We start from the raw sequence: 22238 nt of genomic DNA, 5'->3' as shown, positions 1-22238 counted from the left end.
TCAGGTAGTTCAGCACCGGGTCTAAAGGAAATAAACCAGGTTAGACCCCTTCATCAGGTAGTTCAGCACCGGGTCTGAAACAATAAACCAGGTTAGACCCCTTCATCAGGTAGTTCAGCACCGGGTCTGAAACAATAAACCAGGTTAGACCCCTTCATCAGGTAGTTCAGCACCGGGTCTAAAGGAAATAAACCAGGTTAGACCCCTTCATCAGGTAGTTCAGCACCGGGTCTAAAGGAAACAAACCAGGTTAGACCCCTTCATCAGGTAGTTCAGCACCGGGTCTAAAGGAAATAAACCAGGTTAGACCCCTTCATCAGGTAGTTCAGCACCGGGTCTAAAGGAAACAAACCAGGTTAGACCCCTTCATCAGGTAGTTCAGCACCGGGTCTAAAGGAAACAAACCAGGTTAGACCCCTTCATCAGGTAGTTCAGCACCGGGTCTAAAGGAAATAAACCAGGTTAGACCCCTTCATCAGGTAGTTCAGCACCGGGTCTAAAGGAAACAAACCAGGTTAGACCCCTTCATCAGGTAGTTCAGCACCGGGTCTAAAGGAAACAAACCAGGTTAGACCCCTTCATCAGGTAGTTCAGCACCGGGTCTGAAACAATAAACCAGGTTAGACCCCTTCATCAGGTAGTTCAGCACCGGGTCTAAAGGAAATAAACCAGGTTAGACCCCTTCATCAGGTAGTTCAGCACCGGGTCTAAAGGAAACAATAAACCAGGTTAGACCCCTTCATCAGGTAGTTCAGCACCGGGTCTAATGAAACAATAAACCAGGTTAGACCCCTTCATCAGGTAGTTCAGCACCGGGTCTGAAACAATAAACCAGGTTAGACCCCTTCATCAGGTAGTTCAGCACCGGGTCTAAAGGAAATAAACCAGGTTAGACCCCTTCATCAGGTAGTTCAGCACCGGGTCTGAAACAATAAACCAGGTTAGACCCCTTCATCAGGTAGTTCAGCACCGGGTCTGAAACAATAAACCAGGTTAGACCCCTTCATCAGGTAGTTCAGCACCGGGTCTAAAGGAAATAAACCAGGTTAGACCCCTTCATCAGGTAGTTCAGCACCGGGTCTAAAGGAAACAAACCAGGTTAGACCCCTTCATCAGGTAGTTCAGCACCGGGTCTAAAGGAAATAAACCAGGTTAGACCCCTTCATCAGGTAGTTCAGCACCGGGTCTAAAGGAAACAAACCAGGTTAGACCCCTTCATCAGGTAGTTCAGCACCGGGTCTAAAGGAAACAAACCAGGTTAGACCCCTTCATCAGGTAGTTCAGCACCGGGTCTAAAGGAAATAAACCAGGTTAGACCCCTTCATCAGGTAGTTCAGCACCGGGTCTAAAGGAAACAAACCAGGTTAGACCCCTTCATCAGGTAGTTCAGCACCGGGTCTGAAGGAAACAAACCGAGTTAGACTGAAATCTAAACAGCATGTGGTCAGACAACGGCCGATCACTTCCATATATTCGGGGCTTGCCCTCTTATCCAACCATATTGGCAAGAACTTGCTGGAGAAATTCAGTCAATCCTTGGTTTAAAAGTTGATTTTTCTTTCATCACGTTATACCTGGTTAATACCCAGCTGGTCTTATGGCTCAAGACAACAATCTATCTTTACAAAGTGCTTTTGGCTGCAAGCAAGAAGGCCATTAAACAGAAATGGCTGCAGACAGTGACTTTATCACCATTGTTAACGAAATACAGTGAATGGAAAAACTGACCTTCACCCTGAGACCACGAGCTGAACAGTTTACCAAGAACTGGGAAAAGTGGACTTCATATTCTCTAACGTGTAACTCATTGTCTGTGTGAACGATAACTCCATTAGCTCTAATGTATTAGCTCTAATGTGTTAGCTCTAATGTGTTAGCTCTAATGTATTAGCTCTAATGTGTTAGCTCTAATGTATTAGCTCTAATGTGTTAGCTCTAATGTGTTAGCTCTAATGTATTAGCTCTAATGTATTAGCTCTAATGTATTAGCTCTAATGTGTTAGCTCTAATGTATTAGCTCTAATGTGTTAGCTCTAATGTATTAGCTCTAATGTATGACCTATGTCTATGTCTATATATACACATGTCTATGTCTAATACCTGTCTGTTCTATATGATTGTGTTTTTATGTTTCATTGTTTGTTGAAAAAAGAATTGAAAACTTAATAAAAAGTTTTAAAAAAAGAGCTGCGGTTTCCCTGACAACGCTGTGATGCGGTCGGAGCTCGTACCGAGGAAGCGCGGGTTGCGGTCGACGACCTCGCTCATCTCTCCGACCAGCTCGATGCTCGTGTAGCGGACCGCCATGTGCACGCTCTCAGGAAGCAGCACCACCTGCTGCAGCACCTCGGACAGCGTGGGGTTGTTCTCCCTGAGGGGAAACACAGGGACAACAAGGTCACCATGACGACCAAACAACAAGGTCACCATGACGACTGAAAGGTCCCGTTTCCTGCCGGTTTCCACGGTTACTCACGGGTCGACGCTCTTGGCGATGGCGGCCATGATGAAGAGAACGGCCTCGGTCACCTCCCAGGGAGGATTCCCGTCCTTCAGCGTCGAGTACAACTACAACCCAGAGAAGTCACATTACACCTACACATAGATATATATATACACATATACATTTACTCTGTTACCAGTAAAAGTAGCTCAGTCCACATGTTACTGCAGTAAGAGTAAAAAAGTACTTGCTTCTAAAGGTACTTAAAGCAGATATCAGTGGAATGTTTTTGTTAATATAAGTCCTAAATAGTCCTATTTTCCGTCAGCAATCACTTACATGAAGTATTTCAGCCTAAACACGAGTCTCTCCGTCACTCTGCTCTGCTGTAACCCGAGGAGAAAATTTTCCTTGTGGGATACAAGTGTTATCCAATGAGGGGAGAGAACGGCATGAAGGGCTGTGTGTGCAGCCAAGGGATGCGCGTGAATGTGGTGACGTAGCACGAGGACCAATTGATGCCTGACAAGGGCGGGGGCTGCTAACTCATGGTGCGTTCAAGGAAACTCGTACTTTGTGTTTTTCCTTCCTGTGAAGTCATACCAGTTCGATCTGGTACGAGTTCACGGGTCGGAAGTTACGAGTGGCCGTTATAGGGAACTTTCACAGACAACAGGACGGTAAAAACACGAGCTACGGGTTACCTGGAACGCTACCAAGTCGTAGTTGTGACTTGAAGCTGTAACTTACGGTTTCAAAAGCCTGCCTTGAACACAGCATTAGCCGAAACGGCCGTGCCGATGATATCTGCTTTAAGTATCCAAAAGTACATGTTTTTAAATGTACTGTAAGTCAAAGTCAGAGTCAGAGTAAATGTCTTATTCTCCACATCAATGAATGACTCTAATAGTTTGTAAATGAATGTAAGGAGCTTTTAACTCTTGTTAGTGAGAATGAACTCTTTGAAAGCAGCTGCACTGATGTGCTGCTTTTAGGGGTTAGGGTTTCCTTCACAGACAAACACAGCTTGTGTCCATATATATATATATATAGTGTGTGTGTGTGTGTGTGTGTGTGTGTGTGTGTGTGTGTGTGTGTGTGTGTGTGTTACCTGAGAGAAACACTCCATGGACCCGACCAGGAAGATGACGTCTTTGACCAGGTCCGACACCCTCATCCTGAACTCTCCGAAGTCGTCCGTGTCCTCGGGGATTCCCTCCTGAGGGTCAAAGGTCAACACGTTGGTCTCCGCGTTTCACTCTCTCATACAGAACCGGGTTTGATCCGGTCTGAACCAGGTTTGAACCGGTCTGAACCAGGTCTGAACCGGGTCTGAACCGGTCTGAACCGGTCTGAACCGGTCTGATCCGGTCTGAACCGGTCTGAACCAGGTCTGATCCGGTCTGAACCGGTCTGAACCGGTCTGAACCAGGTCTGAACCGGTCTGAACCAGGTCTGAACCGGATCAAACCGGTCGGTCTCTTACGTGGTCGGGGTCCAGCTGACAGTGGCGGGCCAGGCAGTGCAGCAGCCGCTGGATGTACGGTCTGAAGATGGAGTGCAGCGCCGCGTCGTTGATCTTGTACAGATGTTCCCCCAGTCGGTACCAGAAGTTAAAGGAGATCTCCACCACCTGCACCGGAACCAGAACACACAGTACATACCCACATAAATACTTCATCACCTGCACCGGAACCAGAACACACAGTACATACCCACATAAATACTTCATTGGTCCCCGAGGAACAGGTACATACAGACAGAAATACTTCATTTGTCGCCGAGGAAGAACCAGAAGCCAGAGCAGAGCAGAGAGCGGGGTCAGACTCAGACCAGGGTCGTGTCCTAAACCTCCTCCCTACTCACTATAGTGAATTCAATATAGTGACTCACTGGCCGGTGTAGCACAGACCTACAGGTGTTTTATGTACCACCATAAAAAGAGGAGTAAAGCAATATATTAAGCGGTAATATATATATTTAAGCATCAAAGATGTTCAATCAAACCCACATAGTTTGAATCAACGTTCACAACGTGTCACTACTGCATTTATTTGGTAGCTACACCGGTGGCTCTGGGTTGCTGTGGTAACCGGTGGCTCTGGGTTGCTGTGGTAACCGGTGGCTCTGGGTCGCTGTGGTAACGGCGCTCCGTGACCCCGGTGCATGATGGGATGTCTTGCTCCGGGCCTCACCTCGTACTGTGGATGTCCTGCACAGATGAGCAGCAGCTCCAGCGTCCTCAGGTCTCCCATCCCCTGGCCCGGGCTGCGGACCGTCGTCTCCAGGAACGTCTCACACAGCTCCGTGAAGATGCGGCAGTAGTTCAGCACTCTGCAACCACACAACCACACAACCACACAACCACACAACCACACACACGTCAGCACACAGGCCACGCCCCCACGGGACACGCCCACACGGGACACACACTCAGGACACGCACACACGGGACACACACTCAGGACTAGGGCTTTGACATTTGCCCAAAAAATCATATTCGAACTTCGTTTGTTTATTAAGCGACCGGACTGTCCGACGGGGGGGGGGGGGGGTTTCGCTTTCACTGCTTTCATGCATGCTTCTGTGTGTGTGTGTGTGTGTGTGTCAATAAGAAACAGCGCTATGCGGAGATGAATGGACGGATGACATGCGGCGGTGGTGTAGCCTATTTGCGACAATTCAGAAGGAAAAAAAAACGTCCCGCCTCTCTTAAATGAATGTAGAGGAAACACTGAATATTTCAACTTCTCCCTCCGTGGTTTGTAGAGTATCTATGGTCCGGTCGCACCATGGATGTATTATAATAGATCCATGAGTCTGTAGAGTATCTATGGTCCGGTCGCACCATGGATGTATTATAATAGATCCATGAGTCTGTAGAGTATCTATGGTCGCACCATGGATGTATTATAATAGATCCATGAGTCTGTAGAGTATCTATGGTCCAGTCGCACCATGGATGTATTATAATAGATCCATGAGTCTGTAGAGTATCTATGGTCCGGTCGCACCATGGATGGATTATAATAGATCCATGAGTCTGTAGAGTATCTATGGTCCAGTCGCACCATGGATGTATTATAATAGATCCATGAGTCTGTAGAGTATCTATGGTCGCACCATGGATGTATTATAATAGATCCATGAGTCTGTAGAGTATCTATGGTCCAGTCGCACCATGGATGTATTATAATAGATCCATGAGTCTGTAGAGTAACTATGGTCGCACCATGGATGTATTATAATAGATCCATGAGTCTGTAGAGTATCTATGGTCGCACCATGGATGTATTATAATAGATCCATGAGTCTGTAGAGTATCTATGGTCGCACCATGGATGGATTATAATAGATCCATGAGTCTGTAGAGTATCTATGGTCGCACCATGGATGGATTATAATAGATCCATGAGTCTGTAGAGTATCTATGGTCGCACCATGGATGTATTATAATAGATCCATGAGTGTGTAGAGTATCTATGGTCCAGTCGCACCATGGATGTATTATAATAGATCCATGAGTCTGTAGAGTATCTATGGTCGCACCATGGATGTATTATAATAGATCCATGAGTGTGTAGAGTATCTACGGTCGCACCATGGATGTATTATAATAGATCCATGAGTCTGTAGAGTATCTATGGTCGCACCATGGATGTATTATAATAGATCCATGAGTCTGTAGAGTATCTATGGTCGCACCGTGGATGTATTATAATAGATCCATGAGTCTGTAGAGTATCTATGGTCGCACCATGGATGTATTATAATAGATCCATGAGTCTGTAGAGTATCTATGGTCCGGTCGCACCATGGATGTATTATAATAGATCCATGAGTCTGTAGAGTATCTATGGTCGCACCATGGATGTATTATAATAGATCCATGAGTCTGTAGAGTATCTATGGTCACACCATGGATGTATTATAATAGATCCATGAGTCTGTAGAGTATCTATGGTCGCACCATGGATGTATTATAATAGATCCATGAGTCTGTAGAGTATCTATGGTCGCACCATGGATGTATTATAATAGATCCATGAGTCTGTAGAGTATCTATGGTCGCACCATGGATGTATTATAATAGATCCATGAGTCTGTAGAGTATCTATGGTCGCACCATGGATGTATTATAATAGATCCATGAGTCTGTAGAGTATCTATGGTCCAGTCGCACCATGGATGTATTATAATAGATCCATGAGTCTGTAGAGTATCTATGGTCGCACCATGGATGTATTATAATAGATCCATGAGTCTGTAGAGTATCTATGGTCCAGTCGCACCATGGATGGATTATAATAGATCCATGAGTCGCACTCGCAGCCTTTTGCTCCGCCATGTTTATCAGTGAAGTGTGAACAGGCGTCAGGCGCCAACGACGTGATAACGTCATCAGTACAGGAGCCCCAGGTGATCAAGGCTAATGAGCTGCTCTCATTTCACAACTTCAACAGGCTGAAAAAAGTCGCCCCCATAGGCCACGCCCACTCGGGGGCACGCCCCCAATTGGCCACGCCCACTCGGGGACCCACCCACCATAGGCCACGCCCCCATAGGCCACGCCCACTGCCATCAACAACACCGTCACTAAAGCCGAGTGTCAGTGTGAATCCTTCATGTAGTTTATTATCGACTCTGTTTTACGTCGGTAGTGAGTTTCTACAGTTTGTGTCTCAAGTCGAATCCTGTCGTCGTCGTCGTGGTTACTGAACTAACGAACACAACCGTCGCCAAAATCTTCTTCTCTTTAGAACCGCTACCAGGGTCCCTACATACTCTTTCCAGACTTCTCAGTAAAAAAATGTTAAATAATCTGTGACATGAGTAAATAGATGTGTGTGACGTATCATGTAAATAAATCATGCAATTAATCATTTGTTTTCATTATTCTGAATGTATTGTAGCTAGGTACAATAGCGCATACAAAATAATCCAATATAATAAAACCCAAATAAGATAAGACCAAACCCAGATAAGTATTAAGATAACTATATTTCCATACAATAGTTTCCATTTTCCATACATTTCCAGACCTGGCAATGTATAAAATCTAATTCCATACTTTTCCCTACTTGCATAGGAACCCTGCGCTGCTGTCGCCTTCAACACGTCTACTACAACCCCCTTAGACACTATATTGCTTAATTATATTATATTATATTATATTATATTATATAATGTATATTATATTCTGCTGCGTAGCCCCGACGGTGACCACTGAGGGAAGTTTCTATCCGTTTCTGGCTGAACGACTCAACAGTTTGTCTGTGAAGGATTCAGACTGAGCAGACCGGTTCCCGTGTGTGTGTGTGTGTGTGTGTGTGTGTGTGTGTGTGTGTGTGTGTGTGTGTGTGTGTGTGTGTGTGTGTCTGTATGTGTGTGTGTGTGTCTGCGTGTGTGTGTGTGTGTGTGTGTGTCTTACTTGTCGAGGTCTTCCCGTGCGACCGCCATGTGGTAGGCCGTCTCCAGCGTGAGAACGCCCTGGAACAGCTGCAGAGCCAGAGCCACGTTGGTGTCGACGTTCTCGATGGCGTAGAGCGCCGAGCACACGCAGTCCGACGCCGCCTCGTGGAGGTTGGTGGTGGTTTCATCCCTCTGCTGCAGGACACGGGACACGTTAGTCATTTATTTTAATGTTTATTTAACAGGGACGATACATACAACATTGCCACAAAGAATGAAAGACATATGCATAAAGACGTCTTTGTCCCTGGTCAGGCTAAAGAAGGATCAAAGATGCTGAATACAACAAGTGCAATAATACTAATACAGTGAATAGGTATCATGAATAAATAAACTCAGCTACAACATTTAGATTAAGACATTGCACAAGTTAAATACATTAAACATGAGTAAAATGCTGTATTGACGGTGACTTGAGAGAAGTTAATGTTCACATTTCTGCTGCTGCTGAAGCCGATGTTTAACTTCAGCACTAAACATCTGTAGTTCTGTTGGGGATTTGATTTCTGGTGGTAACGAACTCCACAGGTGTTTATCTACGCAGCTCTGAGAGGGAGGATTGACCGGATGTTGTCCTGCATCTGAGACACACACACACACCTACACACACACCTACACACAGACACACACCCCTACAGACCTACACACAGACACACACCCCTACAGACACACACCCCTACACACAGACACACACACACCCCTACACACACCCCTACAGACACACACCCCTACAGACACACACCCCTACACACAGACACACACCCCTACACACACACACCCCTACACACAGACACACACCCCTCCCCCTCCAGACTCACCAGCACTTGGAACAGAACCAGCAGCAGCTGGTTTCCAGCCATGAAGTTTGAGTCCAGAACTCCCAGGTTGAACCAGCTGCCCAGACAGCGAAACACCTTGATGAGCATCTTCTCATCGTTCCCCGTCTTCTCCACACACGACACCTAGAGACACACACACACACACAGAGAGACACACAGAGACACACACACACAGAGACACACACACACACACACACACACACACACAGAGAGACACACACACACAGAGACACACAGAGAGACACACACACACACACACACACACACACACAGAGAGACACACACACACACAGAGAGACACACACACACACAGAGAGACACACACACACACACACACACACACACAGAGAGAGACACACACACACACACACACAGAGAGACACACACACACACACACACACACACACACACACACAGAGAGACACACACACACCATGAAGAAACACTCTGATGTTTGTGAATCCAACCCGTCAGGATCACAGTCTAATGGAGCTTTCCCTCCAGCCCTAGTACCAGGAACTATTCTAGTACCTGGTACCAGGTACTATTCTAGTACCTGGTACCAGGAACTATTCTAGTACCTGGTACCAGGAACTATTCTAGTACCTGGTACCAGGAACTATTCTAGTACCTGGTACCAAGCTAATAAAATGTGGTAAAACTCTTTAATTTAAGGAATATAATTTACAAGAAAGCCCCCGAGCCGTTAAGTTAACACTTTGCTTTTATTGTATTACAAGTTAAAGTCCTTGTCAGCCGACTGCCATCCACTGAGGTGTGTCTGGCAATGTGGCTCAGGTCAAAGGTCAGAGCGGCTGTGACATCACATGTTAATAACTCCTTTATAACCAGTTCATCAGCCTCTAGTTTCTCTGGTCCAACCTGAACATCTGGTATCCCATAATAGTCATGTATAAGGAGCGTTAGTCTGGTATCCCATAATAATCACGTATAAGGAGCGTTAGTAGAGTTCTGTTCTTCATGTTGAGGAACTAGTTGTTGTTAAAGGTTATAGAGTTTAGACTGTTGGAGCGAAGAGGAAACTCTTCATCAGTTCACAGGTGAGACAGGACAACGTCAGCTATCCATCCCATAATAAATAAAACCATCCGACATCGAGGCTGCAGCTTTCTTAAATACCGATACCAAGACTAGTAAATTTCATGATTCTTGATACTTATTCGACCACGATTTAAGAAGAAAAAAAACTTGTGCTTCTAATTCATTAGGCTACTTTATTTAATTAATAAATAAATAAATAACTGTTTCACATCATCAAACTTGTATTTAAGCTTCACTGTGGTTTAACGATGAAGTAAAACAGAGTTAAAATGGTAAAGTTTAAGCTTCACTGTGGTTTAACGATGAAGTAAAACAGAGTTAAAATGGTAAAGTTTAAGCTTCACTGTGGTTTAACGGTGAAGTAAAAGAGTTAAAATGGTAAAGTTTAAGCTTCACTGTGGTTTAACGATGAAGTAAAAGAGTTAAAATGGTAAAGTTTAAGCTTCACTGTGGTTTAACGATGAAGTAAAAGAGTTAAAATGGTAAAGTTTAAGCTTCACTGTGGTTTAACGATGAAGTAAAAGAGTTAAAATGTTAAAGTTTGAGCTTCACTGTGGTTTAACGATGAAGTAAAACAGAGTTAAAATGTTAAAGTTTAAGCTTCACTGTGGTTTAATGAAGATGATGAAGTAAAACAGAGTTAAAATGTTAAAGTTTAAGCTTCACTGTGGTTTAACGATGAAGTAAAACAGAGTTAAAATGTTAATCTGCCTCAACACAAAGGGAAAGTCACGTAGTCGTTACTTTTATCTTCTAACTGTTGTTCTCATTCATTCACTTTCAGGCCGTTTCCACAGACTCATCCTTTCATTTTACAGCTCTGCTCCAAACCACCATGGATGTATTACGGTCTGTATTATGGTCTGTACTATGGTCTGTATTATGGTCTGTATTATGGTCTAAACGCCGTGGCGACGCCGAGCAGCTGGAGCTGCGTTCACATGTTAATAACTCCTTTAAAACCAGAATAGCAGCAACAACCAGTTCATCAGCCTCTAGTTCTGGTCCAACCTGAACATCTGGTATCCCATAATAATCATGTAGACGTCTATAAGGGAGAGGAGCGTTAGTCTGAATCTGGGTCTTTATGTTGAGGAACTAGTCGTTGTTAAAGGGTTATTCTGAATGTTTCAGATCAGCTGCACGTGAACGTTGTCATGGAAACGTGGTCAGTGTTTCACTAAAGAATCTTTTTACTTTTTTCAAGCAGATTTTCACTTGAAATAAGTAGAAGAATCTGATAGTGGAGCAAGTTTTTCTCTCTTATTACAAACACAAAAAACTTACTTTCACTGGCAGATTTTTCTACTGATTTCAAGTGAAAATTAGTTTGAAACAAGTGAAAATGATCTAAAAACAAGTTCATTTTAGGTGATGAGTCTTATTTTAAGAAGAAAGAGATTAGTTTTGACTAGAAATGAGACATTTTGACAAGAAATAAGACAAATATTCCTGGAAAGATTTTGAGTTTTTGCAGTGCAGATTCCTTCTTTTAGACCTAAAATGTTAGGAACATACAGCCTGAACTGAATTTGCCCGGAATTGTCCTTTAAAACATTAAAACAGTGAAAGAGTGAAACAGGAAGTGACCCGTACCAGCAGCGTGACCACGGTGCCGCTGTAGTACGCCAGGTCCTCGATGATCTCCGTCCGCCGGTTGGAGCCGATCCGCAGCGAGCGGCTGTGAACTTCCTCCGGCAGAACGGTGAGAATCTCTACGAGGAACGGCATCGAACTCACGTCGTTGTTGTACCTGACACACACACACAGAGAGACACACACAGAGACACACACACACAGAGAGACACACACACACAGACACACACACACACACAGACACACACAGACACACACACACAGACACAGACACACACAGAGACACACACAGACAGGGTTAGGGTTAACCCTCTCACTCCTTCACTCCTTCATGTTTGATTGTGTTTCCACTCTGACGTCGTGTTTTCCTACTTTTCTATGAGCGTGTGAACGCATCCTTTCCACGACGCCATCTGCAGCGCCAGGTCGGCGATCGCCAACGCCAGCTGACGGGGGGAGAGAGAGAGTTATTGATCACAACCAATACACTGATCAATAGATCAATAGTTTATTAGAGCCGCCACCAGGAGAGTAAAACACTCAGAAACATGAGAAAAACATGGAAACAGAGAAACGACAAAACCATCATCAATAGGATCGATAACTAACCTATAATCAATAGGATCAATAACTAACCTGATCGATAACTAACCTGTAATCAATAGGATCGGTAACTAACCTGTAATCAATAGGATCGATAACTAACCTGTAATCAATAGGATCAATAACTAACCTATAATCAATAGGATCTATAACTAACCTGATCGATAATTAACCTGTAATCAATAGGATCAATAACTAACCTGTAATCAATAGGATCGATAACTAACCTGATCGATAACTAACCTGTAATCAATAGGATCGATAACTAACCTGTAATCAATAGGATCGATAACTAACCTGATCGATAACTAACCTGTAATCAATCAGATCGATAACTAACCTGTAATCAATAGGATCGATAACTAACCTGTAATCAATAGGATCAATAACTAACCTGTAATCAATAGGATCAATAACTAACCTGTAATCAATAGGATCAATAACTAACCTGTAATCAATAGGATCAATAACTAACCTGATCGATAACTAACCTGTAACCAATAGGATCGATAACTAACCTGATCGATAACTAACCTGTAATCAATAGGATCGATAACTAACCTGTAATCAATAGGATCGATAACTAACCTGATCGATAACTAACCTGTAATCAATAGGATCGATAACTAACCTGATCGATAACTAACCTGTAATCAATAGGATCGATAACTAACCTGTAATCAATAGGATCGATAACTAACCTGTAATCAATAGGATCGATAACTAACCTGATCGATAACTAACCTGTAATCAATAGGATCAATAACTAACCTGTAATCAATAGGATCAATAACTAACCTGATCGATAACTAACCTGTAATCAATAGGATCGATAACTAACCTGATCGATAACTAACCTGTAATCAATAGGATCAATAACTAACCTGATCGATAACTAACCTGTAATCAATCGGATCGATAACTAACCTGTAACCAATAGGATCAATAACTAACCTGTAATCAATCGGATCGATAACTAACCTGTAACCAATAGGATCAATAACTAACCTATAATCAATAGGATCAATAACTAACCTATAATCAATAGGATCAATAACTAACCTATAATCAATAGGATCAATAACTATCCTATAATCAATAGGATCTATAACTAACCTGTAATCTATAGGATCGATAAATAGGATCGATAACTAACCTGTAACCAATAGGATCAATAACTAACCTGTAACCAATAGGATCAATAACTAACCTGTAATCAATAGTATCGATAACTAACCTGTAATCAATAGGATCTATAACTAACCTGTAATCTATAGGATCGATAAATAGGATCGATAACTAACCTGTAACCAATAGGATCAATAACTAACCTGTAACCAATAGGATCAATAACTAACCTGTAATCAATAGGATCAATAACTAACCTATAATCAATAGGATCAATAACTAACCTGTAATCAATAGGATCAATAACTAACCTGTAATCAATAGGATCAATAACTAACCTGATCGATAACTAACCTGTAATCAATAGGATCGATAACTAACCTATAATCAATAGGATCAATAACTATCCTATAATCAATAGGATCAATAACTAACCTGTAATCAATAGGATCAATAACTAACCTGTAATCAATAGGATCAATAACTAACCTGATCGATAACTAACCTGTAATCAATAGGATCGATAACTAACCTATAATCAATAGGATCTATAACTAACCTGTAATCAATAGGATCAATAACTAACCTGTAATCAATAGGATCAATAACTAACCTGATCGATAACTAACCTGTAATCAATAGGATCGATAACTAACCTATAATCAATAGGATCAATAACTAACCTGATCAATAACTAACCTGTAATCAATAGGATCAATAACTAACCTGTAATCAATAGGATCAATAACTAACCTGTAATCAATAGGATCAATAACTAACCTGTAATCAATAGGATCAATAACTAACCTGATCGATAACTAACCTGTAATCAATAGGATCGATAACTAACCTATAATCAATAGGATCAATAACTAACCTGATCGATAACTAACCTGTAATCAATAGGATCAATAACTAACCTGTAATCAATAGGATCAATAACTAACCTGTAATCAATAGGATCAATAACTAACCTGATCGATAACTAACCTGTAATCAATAGGATCAATAACTAACCTGTAATCAATAGGATCAATAACTAACCTGTAATCAATAGGATCAATAACTAACCTGTAATCAATAGGATCAATAACTAACCTGTAATCAATAGGATCAATAACTAACCTGTAATCAATAGGATCGATAACTAACCTATAATCAATAGGATCGATAACTAACCTGTAATCAATAGGATCGATAACTAACCTATAATCAATAGGATCGATAACTAACCTATAATCAATAGGATCTATAACTAACCTGTAATCAATAGGATCAATAACTAACCTGTAATCAATAGGATCAATAACTAACCTGATCGATAACTAACCTGTAATCAATAGGATCGATAACTAACCTATAATCAATAGGATCAATAACTAACCTGATCAATAACTAACCTGTAATCAATAGGATCAATAACTAACCTGTAATCAATAGGATCAATAACTAACCTGTAATCAATAGGATCAATAACTAACCTGATCGATAACTAACCTGTAATCAATAGGATCAATAACTAACCTGTAATCAATAGGATCAATAACTAACCTGATCGATAACTAACCTGTAATCAATAGGATCGATAACTAACCTATAATCAATAGGATCAATAACTAACCTGATCAATAACTAACCTGTAATCAATAGGATCAATAACTAACCCGTAATCAATAGGATCGATAACTAACCTATAATCAATAGGATCGATAACTAACCTGATCGATAACTAACCTGTAATCAATAGGATCGATAACTAATCTATAATCAATAGACCAGGGCCGGTCCAAGCCTCCACGGGGCCCTGAGCTGAACCTTTATCTTGGTCCCTCCTCTGTTACAGCCCATAATACTATGTCATGTTTTCATCTGAAAGTCTCAGGTTGATTTACATTTAATCTTCTAGTTAATAAACAGTAGCTGCTGGGACTGAACGTCACCACGGTGACTAGAAGTAACAGAATAAACCAACAGACCATGTATTTACACCCTGTTACCTAGGTGACGATAGCGTGTTACTAGGCCAGGACACCGTGTTACCTAGGTGACGGCGGCCTGTTACCTGGGTGACGATAGCGTGTTACTAGGTGACTAGTGCTGCACGATTAATCTAATCACAATCGCGATGTCACGCCGTGCGATTAGCGATTTAAAGTCTAAATGTGCGGCCGCGTGAGCCTGTAAACGGGACTTTAACTCCTGTAAACGGGACTTTAACTCCTGTAAACGGGACTTTAACTCCTGTAAACGGGACTTTAACTCCTGTAGCGGAGCGGAGCCGCTAACGTGCAGCGTAGCAGACTCCGTCAGTAGTCATGTGACCAGCAGGTCTGATCACGTGACCACCCAGCTGGCAGACAGCGCTCCGTGTGCTGCAGGACCGTCACCGTGGTGACAGCAGGTGTGGAGCTGCAGCGTCACGGAGCGAACTGTGTTTTCCTCCGCAACATCGTTTAAAAAACGAGGAGGTATGTGACCAGAAAGCTCCGGTGTTTGGTTTTCTTTTAACTGTCAGTTTTATTTATTTCTTATTTTTATTTTACGGTAACAGCCACACTCATTTGCCGTCTCCTCTCCTCCGTTGTGTGTGTGTGCGTGTGTGTGTCTGTCTCTGTGTTACCTGTGTACCTGTGTGCTGTGAGAGGAGGGAGGGGGGAGAAAGGCATTGTAATAAATGATGGCATCGCAGTAGACTATGAAACTGCACAAAAAGTTACCTATTTTTATTTAATACAAAGATACTGTAAGGAAACACTTATTATGTGAGAAATACACTCCTAAAATATGGTTATTAGGGCCACGGGCAATCGCACCGGGCACTACTGTTATTGTGTGGATTTTTTCTTCTTATTAGGGCCACGGGCAATCGCACCGGGCACTGGTCCCAACAGCTATGAAATAGCTGCAGGGACCAGTGCCCGGGCGAAGCCCGGGCACTACTGTTATTGTGTGGATTTTTTCTTCTTATTAGGGCCACGGGCAATCGCACCGGGCACTGGTCCCAACAGCTATGAAATAGCTGCAGGGACCAGTGCCCGGGCTTCGCCCGGGCACTACTGTTATTGTGTGGATTTTTTCTTATTATTCTTCGTCCTCTTCCGGACGATTTTCGATTCGCTACTAGTCCTGCAACTCGAAGAGTTGCAGGACATATTATATATCAAAACGTGCGTCCTGATCGGGATCGCTGTGCTATTACTTTTCTCAACAGTTTACGAATTTTTCGCAACGTAGTCGCGAAAAACTGCGCAAAAATTTTGCATGTAAGTCAATGGGACGGGCGAAAAAAAAAGACCGAAAAAGACCAATCATTGGAGTTTAACAAAAGTCTACTGCTCAGGCATACTTTCACCTAGAGACTCCATTTAAACTTTAAACAGTAGACACAAGTCTTGTGTATTGTCGTATTACTCCACGTTTTGATAGGTCATATAGTTTTTGATCAATCCCTGATCAATGACCATGATCATTTTTGGAGAAATTATGAGTTTATAATGGGTGTGTATTGCATGGAATGTTCGTGTCAGAGTGCGTGACATCATCGGTTAGAGTGGGAGAGAGTGAAGAAACATTCTGTATTTTTTCTGGATAAATTGCCACCACGGCCACAATTTACACTCTACAGACATAATTTTTTCAGAATTTGTAAGACAAACTTGTTATCTCTCATGTCATGTGCTCAAAATATCAGAGAGACTTACAGAACTTACAGAATCAGCCTCTGAGTGCGGCCACGTCTGTCCCTGCTCCTCATTGAGTCCAATACAAATATTTTCTGAGAGGAGCAGAACGGCCTGATGTTTTAAAACTGCCAGCGTCGCCAAAATATTTACTGTAGAAACACCAAATCGTACCGAAATTTTCAGTAAGTCCTTAGAGCAACGTTGATCTGTGCTTTGTTCTGATAGGAGTTACCGTTTTGTCATGCTAAGCCTAATTGTGAGGCCGGTTTAGAGGCAGAAAATGGCTGTTTTTCTCCACGTTTCTGTCTGTCTCAGCCTGCGGGGGCCCCTATCGCCGTGGTAACCTCTTTGATCCTCAGGCCAGGGCTCGTTAACTTCATAAACAATCCACCTGGCGCTCGTTTAAATGTTTATAAACACAGACACAGCTAAATCAGACTGACACAGGATGCAGCTACTAACTAACTATGTGTCAAGTCAGTCACACACACACACACACAGACTCTAGAGCCAGCTTCATGTGATTACACACACACACACACACACACACACACACACACACACACACACACACACACACACACACACACACACACACACACACACACACACACACACACACACACACACACACACACACACACACACACACACACACACACACACACAGGTAACCTAATGTGGTTACAGCTCCTCCATATCAGTGCTTATAGAAAGATGATCATGTGTCTGTCTGATCAGCTCTGTCTTGACCTTAAGATCGTGGGTTTGATTCCCATGTTGACAGAGATGGCACAACCCGCAGTAGCTCCCGTGGCCCATTCAAAATTTCCCGAGAGGAAATTTTCTAGTTTCCTGTGCTGTGCTTGATAATCAAGCAAATAGACTCCTCACAGCATTAACTTACAATATCGCAATCGCAATCGCAAATCGCAATATTTTCCACCATAATCGCAATCGCACATTTTTATCAAATCGTGCAGCACTATAGGTGACGATGGCGTGTTACTAGGCGAGGACAGCGTGTTACCTAGGCGACCACGGCCTGTTACCTGGGTGACGATGATGGGCGACAGGTCCTTGAGGTTCTGGATGTGCGTCAGCAGCGAGTCCCGCAGTGCATTGTGGGTCTCTGGAGGAAGCTCGTAGAACGACGTCTGGATCTTCATCTTCATGGTCTGAGCCGCGAAGTAGCACGACTCCACGTCCTGCTTCAGCTGCAGCAGCTGGTCGGACACCTCCCACGCGTACATCTGCACAGGAAGTGATGTCATTACCCTCTGGGACAGGAAGTGATGTCATTACCCTCTGGGACAGGAAGTGATGTCATTACACCTGGTCACAGACACTATCAACACGTAGCTGCCGTCCAGCGCGGCGGCCATCTTGGTCAGGTGAAGCCGTGTCTACTTCCTGCATCAGACGTCTATCAACCATTAACATCCCATAACTCACTGGATATTCAACCCATTCTGTTATAAATGTCAGCCAGATATTTATGATACAACAACAAATATATATATATTTTTATATTAAACATACACTTCTATACTCAGACACCCACATGCATAAATACACTGAAACGTGTTCTAGGTCTGACTGACGTTTACATGTCTATGAAACCCCTGACCAAGATGGCCGCCGCGTTGACGCTGAGGAGCAGAAGGCGTCAAGCCAGTATTTACATCTATAAGGGTTAATGTTATATATCTATAATAGATAGATAGACAGATAGACAGATAGACAGATAGATAGATAGATAGATAGATAGATAGATAGATAGATAGATAGACAGATAGACAGATAGATAGATAGATAGATAGATAGATAGATAGATAGATAGACAGATAGACAGATAGACAGATAGATAGATAGATAGATAGATAGATAGATAGATAGACAGATAGACAGATAGATAGATAGATAATTTATTGTCTGCCCCAAGGGTAGCAGCAGAAATGTGTCTTTGACAGGGCTCATCACTTTATATACACGCAATAAAAACACAGTAAGGCAATAAAAACATTTACAAAAAATAAAAAGCACAACAGCAGCAAGTCATTTTGGGTTGTTTATATATATATATATATATATATATATATATACACAGGTGTCATAGATGCTGTATATGACACCTATATAGAGATATAGAGATATATATATATATAGATATATATATATATATATATCTATATATCTATATATCTATATATATATATATCTATATATCTATATATATATATATATATATATATATATATATATATAGATAGATATTTAACCATAACCCTTATAGTTACATATCTATTAGGGTTATGGTTATATATCTATGGTGTCATATACAGCATCTATGACACCTGTTGCAGCCGGTGGCAACGGCAACAAACCGAGACCTGGTGCTGGTTCTGGTCCTGAACCAGACTGGACCGGACCGAACTGAACCGGACTGGACTGAACTCAGAGTCTGAGTCTGTTTGTTTTCTTCTCTGACTCAAACTGGATTCAATCAGAACAACAACAACAACAGACAACAGGTTTACTTCCTGGTTGAGACACAGTGACTGCTGATGTCACAAGACTCTCAGCCAATCATGACTCATCAGGAAACACGTCTGGACCAGAACCAGGACCAGAACCAGAGTTCCTGCTGGTTCTGGAGCAGGGACCAGGTCCGAATCCGGCGCGTGCCACGCCCTCCGGCGGCGCCGCTACGTGACGTCACCGTGACCCTGGTTCTGGTCCGGTCCAGTCCAGTAACTACAGTAACTATGGTAACTAACCCTTTAACTCTGAATCAGCGGAACTTTAATCTCCGTTTGAACCGGGACCGGCGGCACCGAGCCACGCGCACACACACACACACACACACACACACAGAGACACACACACACACACACACACACACACACACACACACACACACACACACACACACACACACACACACACACACACACACACACACACACACACAGACACACACACACACACACACACACACACACACAGAGACACACAGAGACACACACACACACACACACACACACACACACACACACACACACACACACACACACACACACACACACCGGGGCCGGTCCGGTGACGTCACAGGCCAAACTTTGCTGTGGCATCACATTAGCCTGTTAGCCTGTTAGCCTGTTAGCATGCTAGCCTGTTAGCCGTTAGCATGGGGCCTGTTCGAGCCCCAGAGACCGGAACACCGCAGCTTCCGGTTCACACGCGGACAGAACCGAGCCCCCCGGGGAACCAGACCAGAACCACGGTCACCATGGTTACCGTGGTTCTGGTCCGGGCGGCGCCGAGCCCCGGTACCGATGTCCGTGTTTTCATCCATTCATTTAATGCTAACGCCATGCTAGCTCCGTTAGCTGTGATGCTAACGCCATGCTAGCTGCGCCGCGGACTGATCTGGATGACTGTGACTGGCTGAGAATGTGTGTGTGTTTATATGTAGTGTTGTTCCGTGTGGAGCGCAGTTAGACCAGCTGGTTACTAAGCGACCAGCTGCTATAGATCATTATTAAACAGTTATTTATATAAATACAGGTCTAAAACATCTCAGATATATAAAACAGCTCTAGCAGCGTCTCTCCTACCGAGCGCTGCAGCTCCCCCAGCCAGGCCGAAGCGCGCTCCTTGCCCGCCGGGTCGGGGTCGTGGTACAGCGCCTGCACCGCCGCCAGCACCAGGCTCAGGCTCGGCTTCTCCATCTCCTCCGAACCGCAGGACCCACTCGCTAAGGCAGAAAGATCTACAGCTCCACGGACCCGGATCAGCTCTACACGGTCTGAGCGCCGACCGCCATCTCGCACTGGCTTCCCGCGTGCAACCTCCTCCCGGTCCCGACGGGAAACAAGCGCCGGAGAAATCAGTTCCGCCCCGTCAGGACTTCCACTTCACCGCGTTAACATAGAACAACATAGAAACTGCTCTTTTTGGAAAGATGTTCAACAGGAAGAATGATCAGTTTCCAGGAAAAACATATCTTTATTTATTATGAATGAAGACCGAGACAAAGACTTTTTGCGTTTTCTGTCAGTTAATCTTGAATTTGGGGAAATTTCACATCCACAAAAACAAATGGGCCAAATCCAAACCGAACATTGTTAGAATGAACTGCACCTTTATGCTGCCACAATCAAGCACATAACAAACCAGAAAGCTGCCTAAACGTAGCTGCTGGAGAAATGTTCTGTAAGTGACTTGTAACTTTAGGCCTCTGGCTTTGCTTTATTGTCTCTCTTTCTGTTCCTATGGATGTAGCAGACTGATGTGTATGTATGAAATTTCTGTGTCGCACAATAACAAAATATATATATATATATATATATACAGCTCTGGAAAACAACAAGAGAGCACTTTCACAAATGTTTGTTAAAAGCATCTCTACATAAAGATTTCAAATCTTTTGATTTATGAACATGTGTTTCCTTTTTCCATTTATGTTGCATCACTGTCAGTTGTAATGGACTGAGCACAACGCACCTATATAATATAATATAATATAATATATATATATAATATAATGGACTGAGCACAACACACCTATATAATATAATATAATATAATATCATATATATATATATATATATATATATATATATATATATATATATATATATATATATATATATATATAATATAATGGACTGAGCCTCCCACAACGCACCTATATAATATAATATAATATAATATATATATATAATATAATGGACTGAGCACAACACACCTATATAATATAATATAATATAATATATATATATAATATAATGGACTGAGCACAACGCACCTATATAATATAATATAATATCATATATATATATAATATAATTATATGCAGTTACTCCCAGGGAGGTTGTGGGCTCTGAATATTCTTGATTTCTGTGGCCAATGTTTGTTTGTTTTTGTTTGTTGGTAATGTGTTCAATTTGTATGGAAAAACCACAATAAAAACATTAATTAAAAAAAACAGTCAATTCAATTCAAAACTTTATTCAACACACAGTTCATACACAGCAGCTCCATAGAACAATAGAGAGCCTAAGCAGAAGCAGGAAGTAACGGCGCCATGGGAACTCAACTCTGAAAAACTCCCCATTCAAATGAACGGGACTGAAAGTTTTATTTCGTGATCCGATTGAATTGTGCCATGAGAAAAAACTCTGTCCTCTACCTGTTTAAAACATCACGTTTCATGAAGAGAAACCAGCAGTTTGTTGTCACGGCAACAGAAGAATGTGACGTCACCTACGCCACCTGTAGTCCTTCTGCTTACAGATTCTTCTGAATTTTATTCTACAATAGTTTTACAACAAACTGCTGATTTCTCTTCATGAAACGTGATGTTTTAAACAGGTAGAGGACAGAGTTTTTTCTCATGGCGCAATT

At 42.5% G+C, this 22238-nt stretch overlaps 1 protein-coding gene across 1 annotated transcript in view; it reads right to left on the bottom strand.

The window, feature by feature from the left end:
- The window catches only part of tnpo3 (transportin 3), a 36519-nt gene extending 15838 nt beyond the window's left edge, over positions 1 to 20681 (bottom strand). Inside the window, exons 1-11 of the mRNA XM_085768798.1 lie at positions 20447 to 20681; positions 17879 to 18079; positions 11785 to 11858; positions 11413 to 11569; positions 8734 to 8877; positions 7875 to 8050; positions 4639 to 4777; positions 3930 to 4076; positions 3555 to 3662; positions 2477 to 2568; positions 2232 to 2371 (exon numbers count right to left, since the gene is read on the bottom strand). Coding sequence (XP_085624924.1) covers positions 2232 to 2371; positions 2477 to 2568; positions 3555 to 3662; positions 3930 to 4076; positions 4639 to 4777; positions 7875 to 8050; positions 8734 to 8877; positions 11413 to 11569; positions 11785 to 11858; positions 17879 to 18079; positions 20447 to 20560 — 1492 coding nt within the window. The 5' untranslated portion in view covers positions 20561 to 20681. The remainder of the gene's footprint in view (positions 1 to 2231; positions 2372 to 2476; positions 2569 to 3554; positions 3663 to 3929; positions 4077 to 4638; positions 4778 to 7874; positions 8051 to 8733; positions 8878 to 11412; positions 11570 to 11784; positions 11859 to 17878; positions 18080 to 20446) is intronic.
- Positions 20682 to 22238: the final 1557 nt, after the last annotated feature.

Source organism: Trachurus japonicus, chromosome 23 (genome assembly GCF_045865225.1).
Source record: "Trachurus japonicus isolate A0001 chromosome 23, Traja_1.0".
NCBI lineage: Eukaryota > Metazoa > Chordata > Actinopteri > Carangiformes > Carangidae > Trachurus > Trachurus japonicus.
The sequence above is the reverse complement of the archived record's forward strand: the minus strand, read 5'-3'. Positions and strand labels throughout refer to the sequence as shown.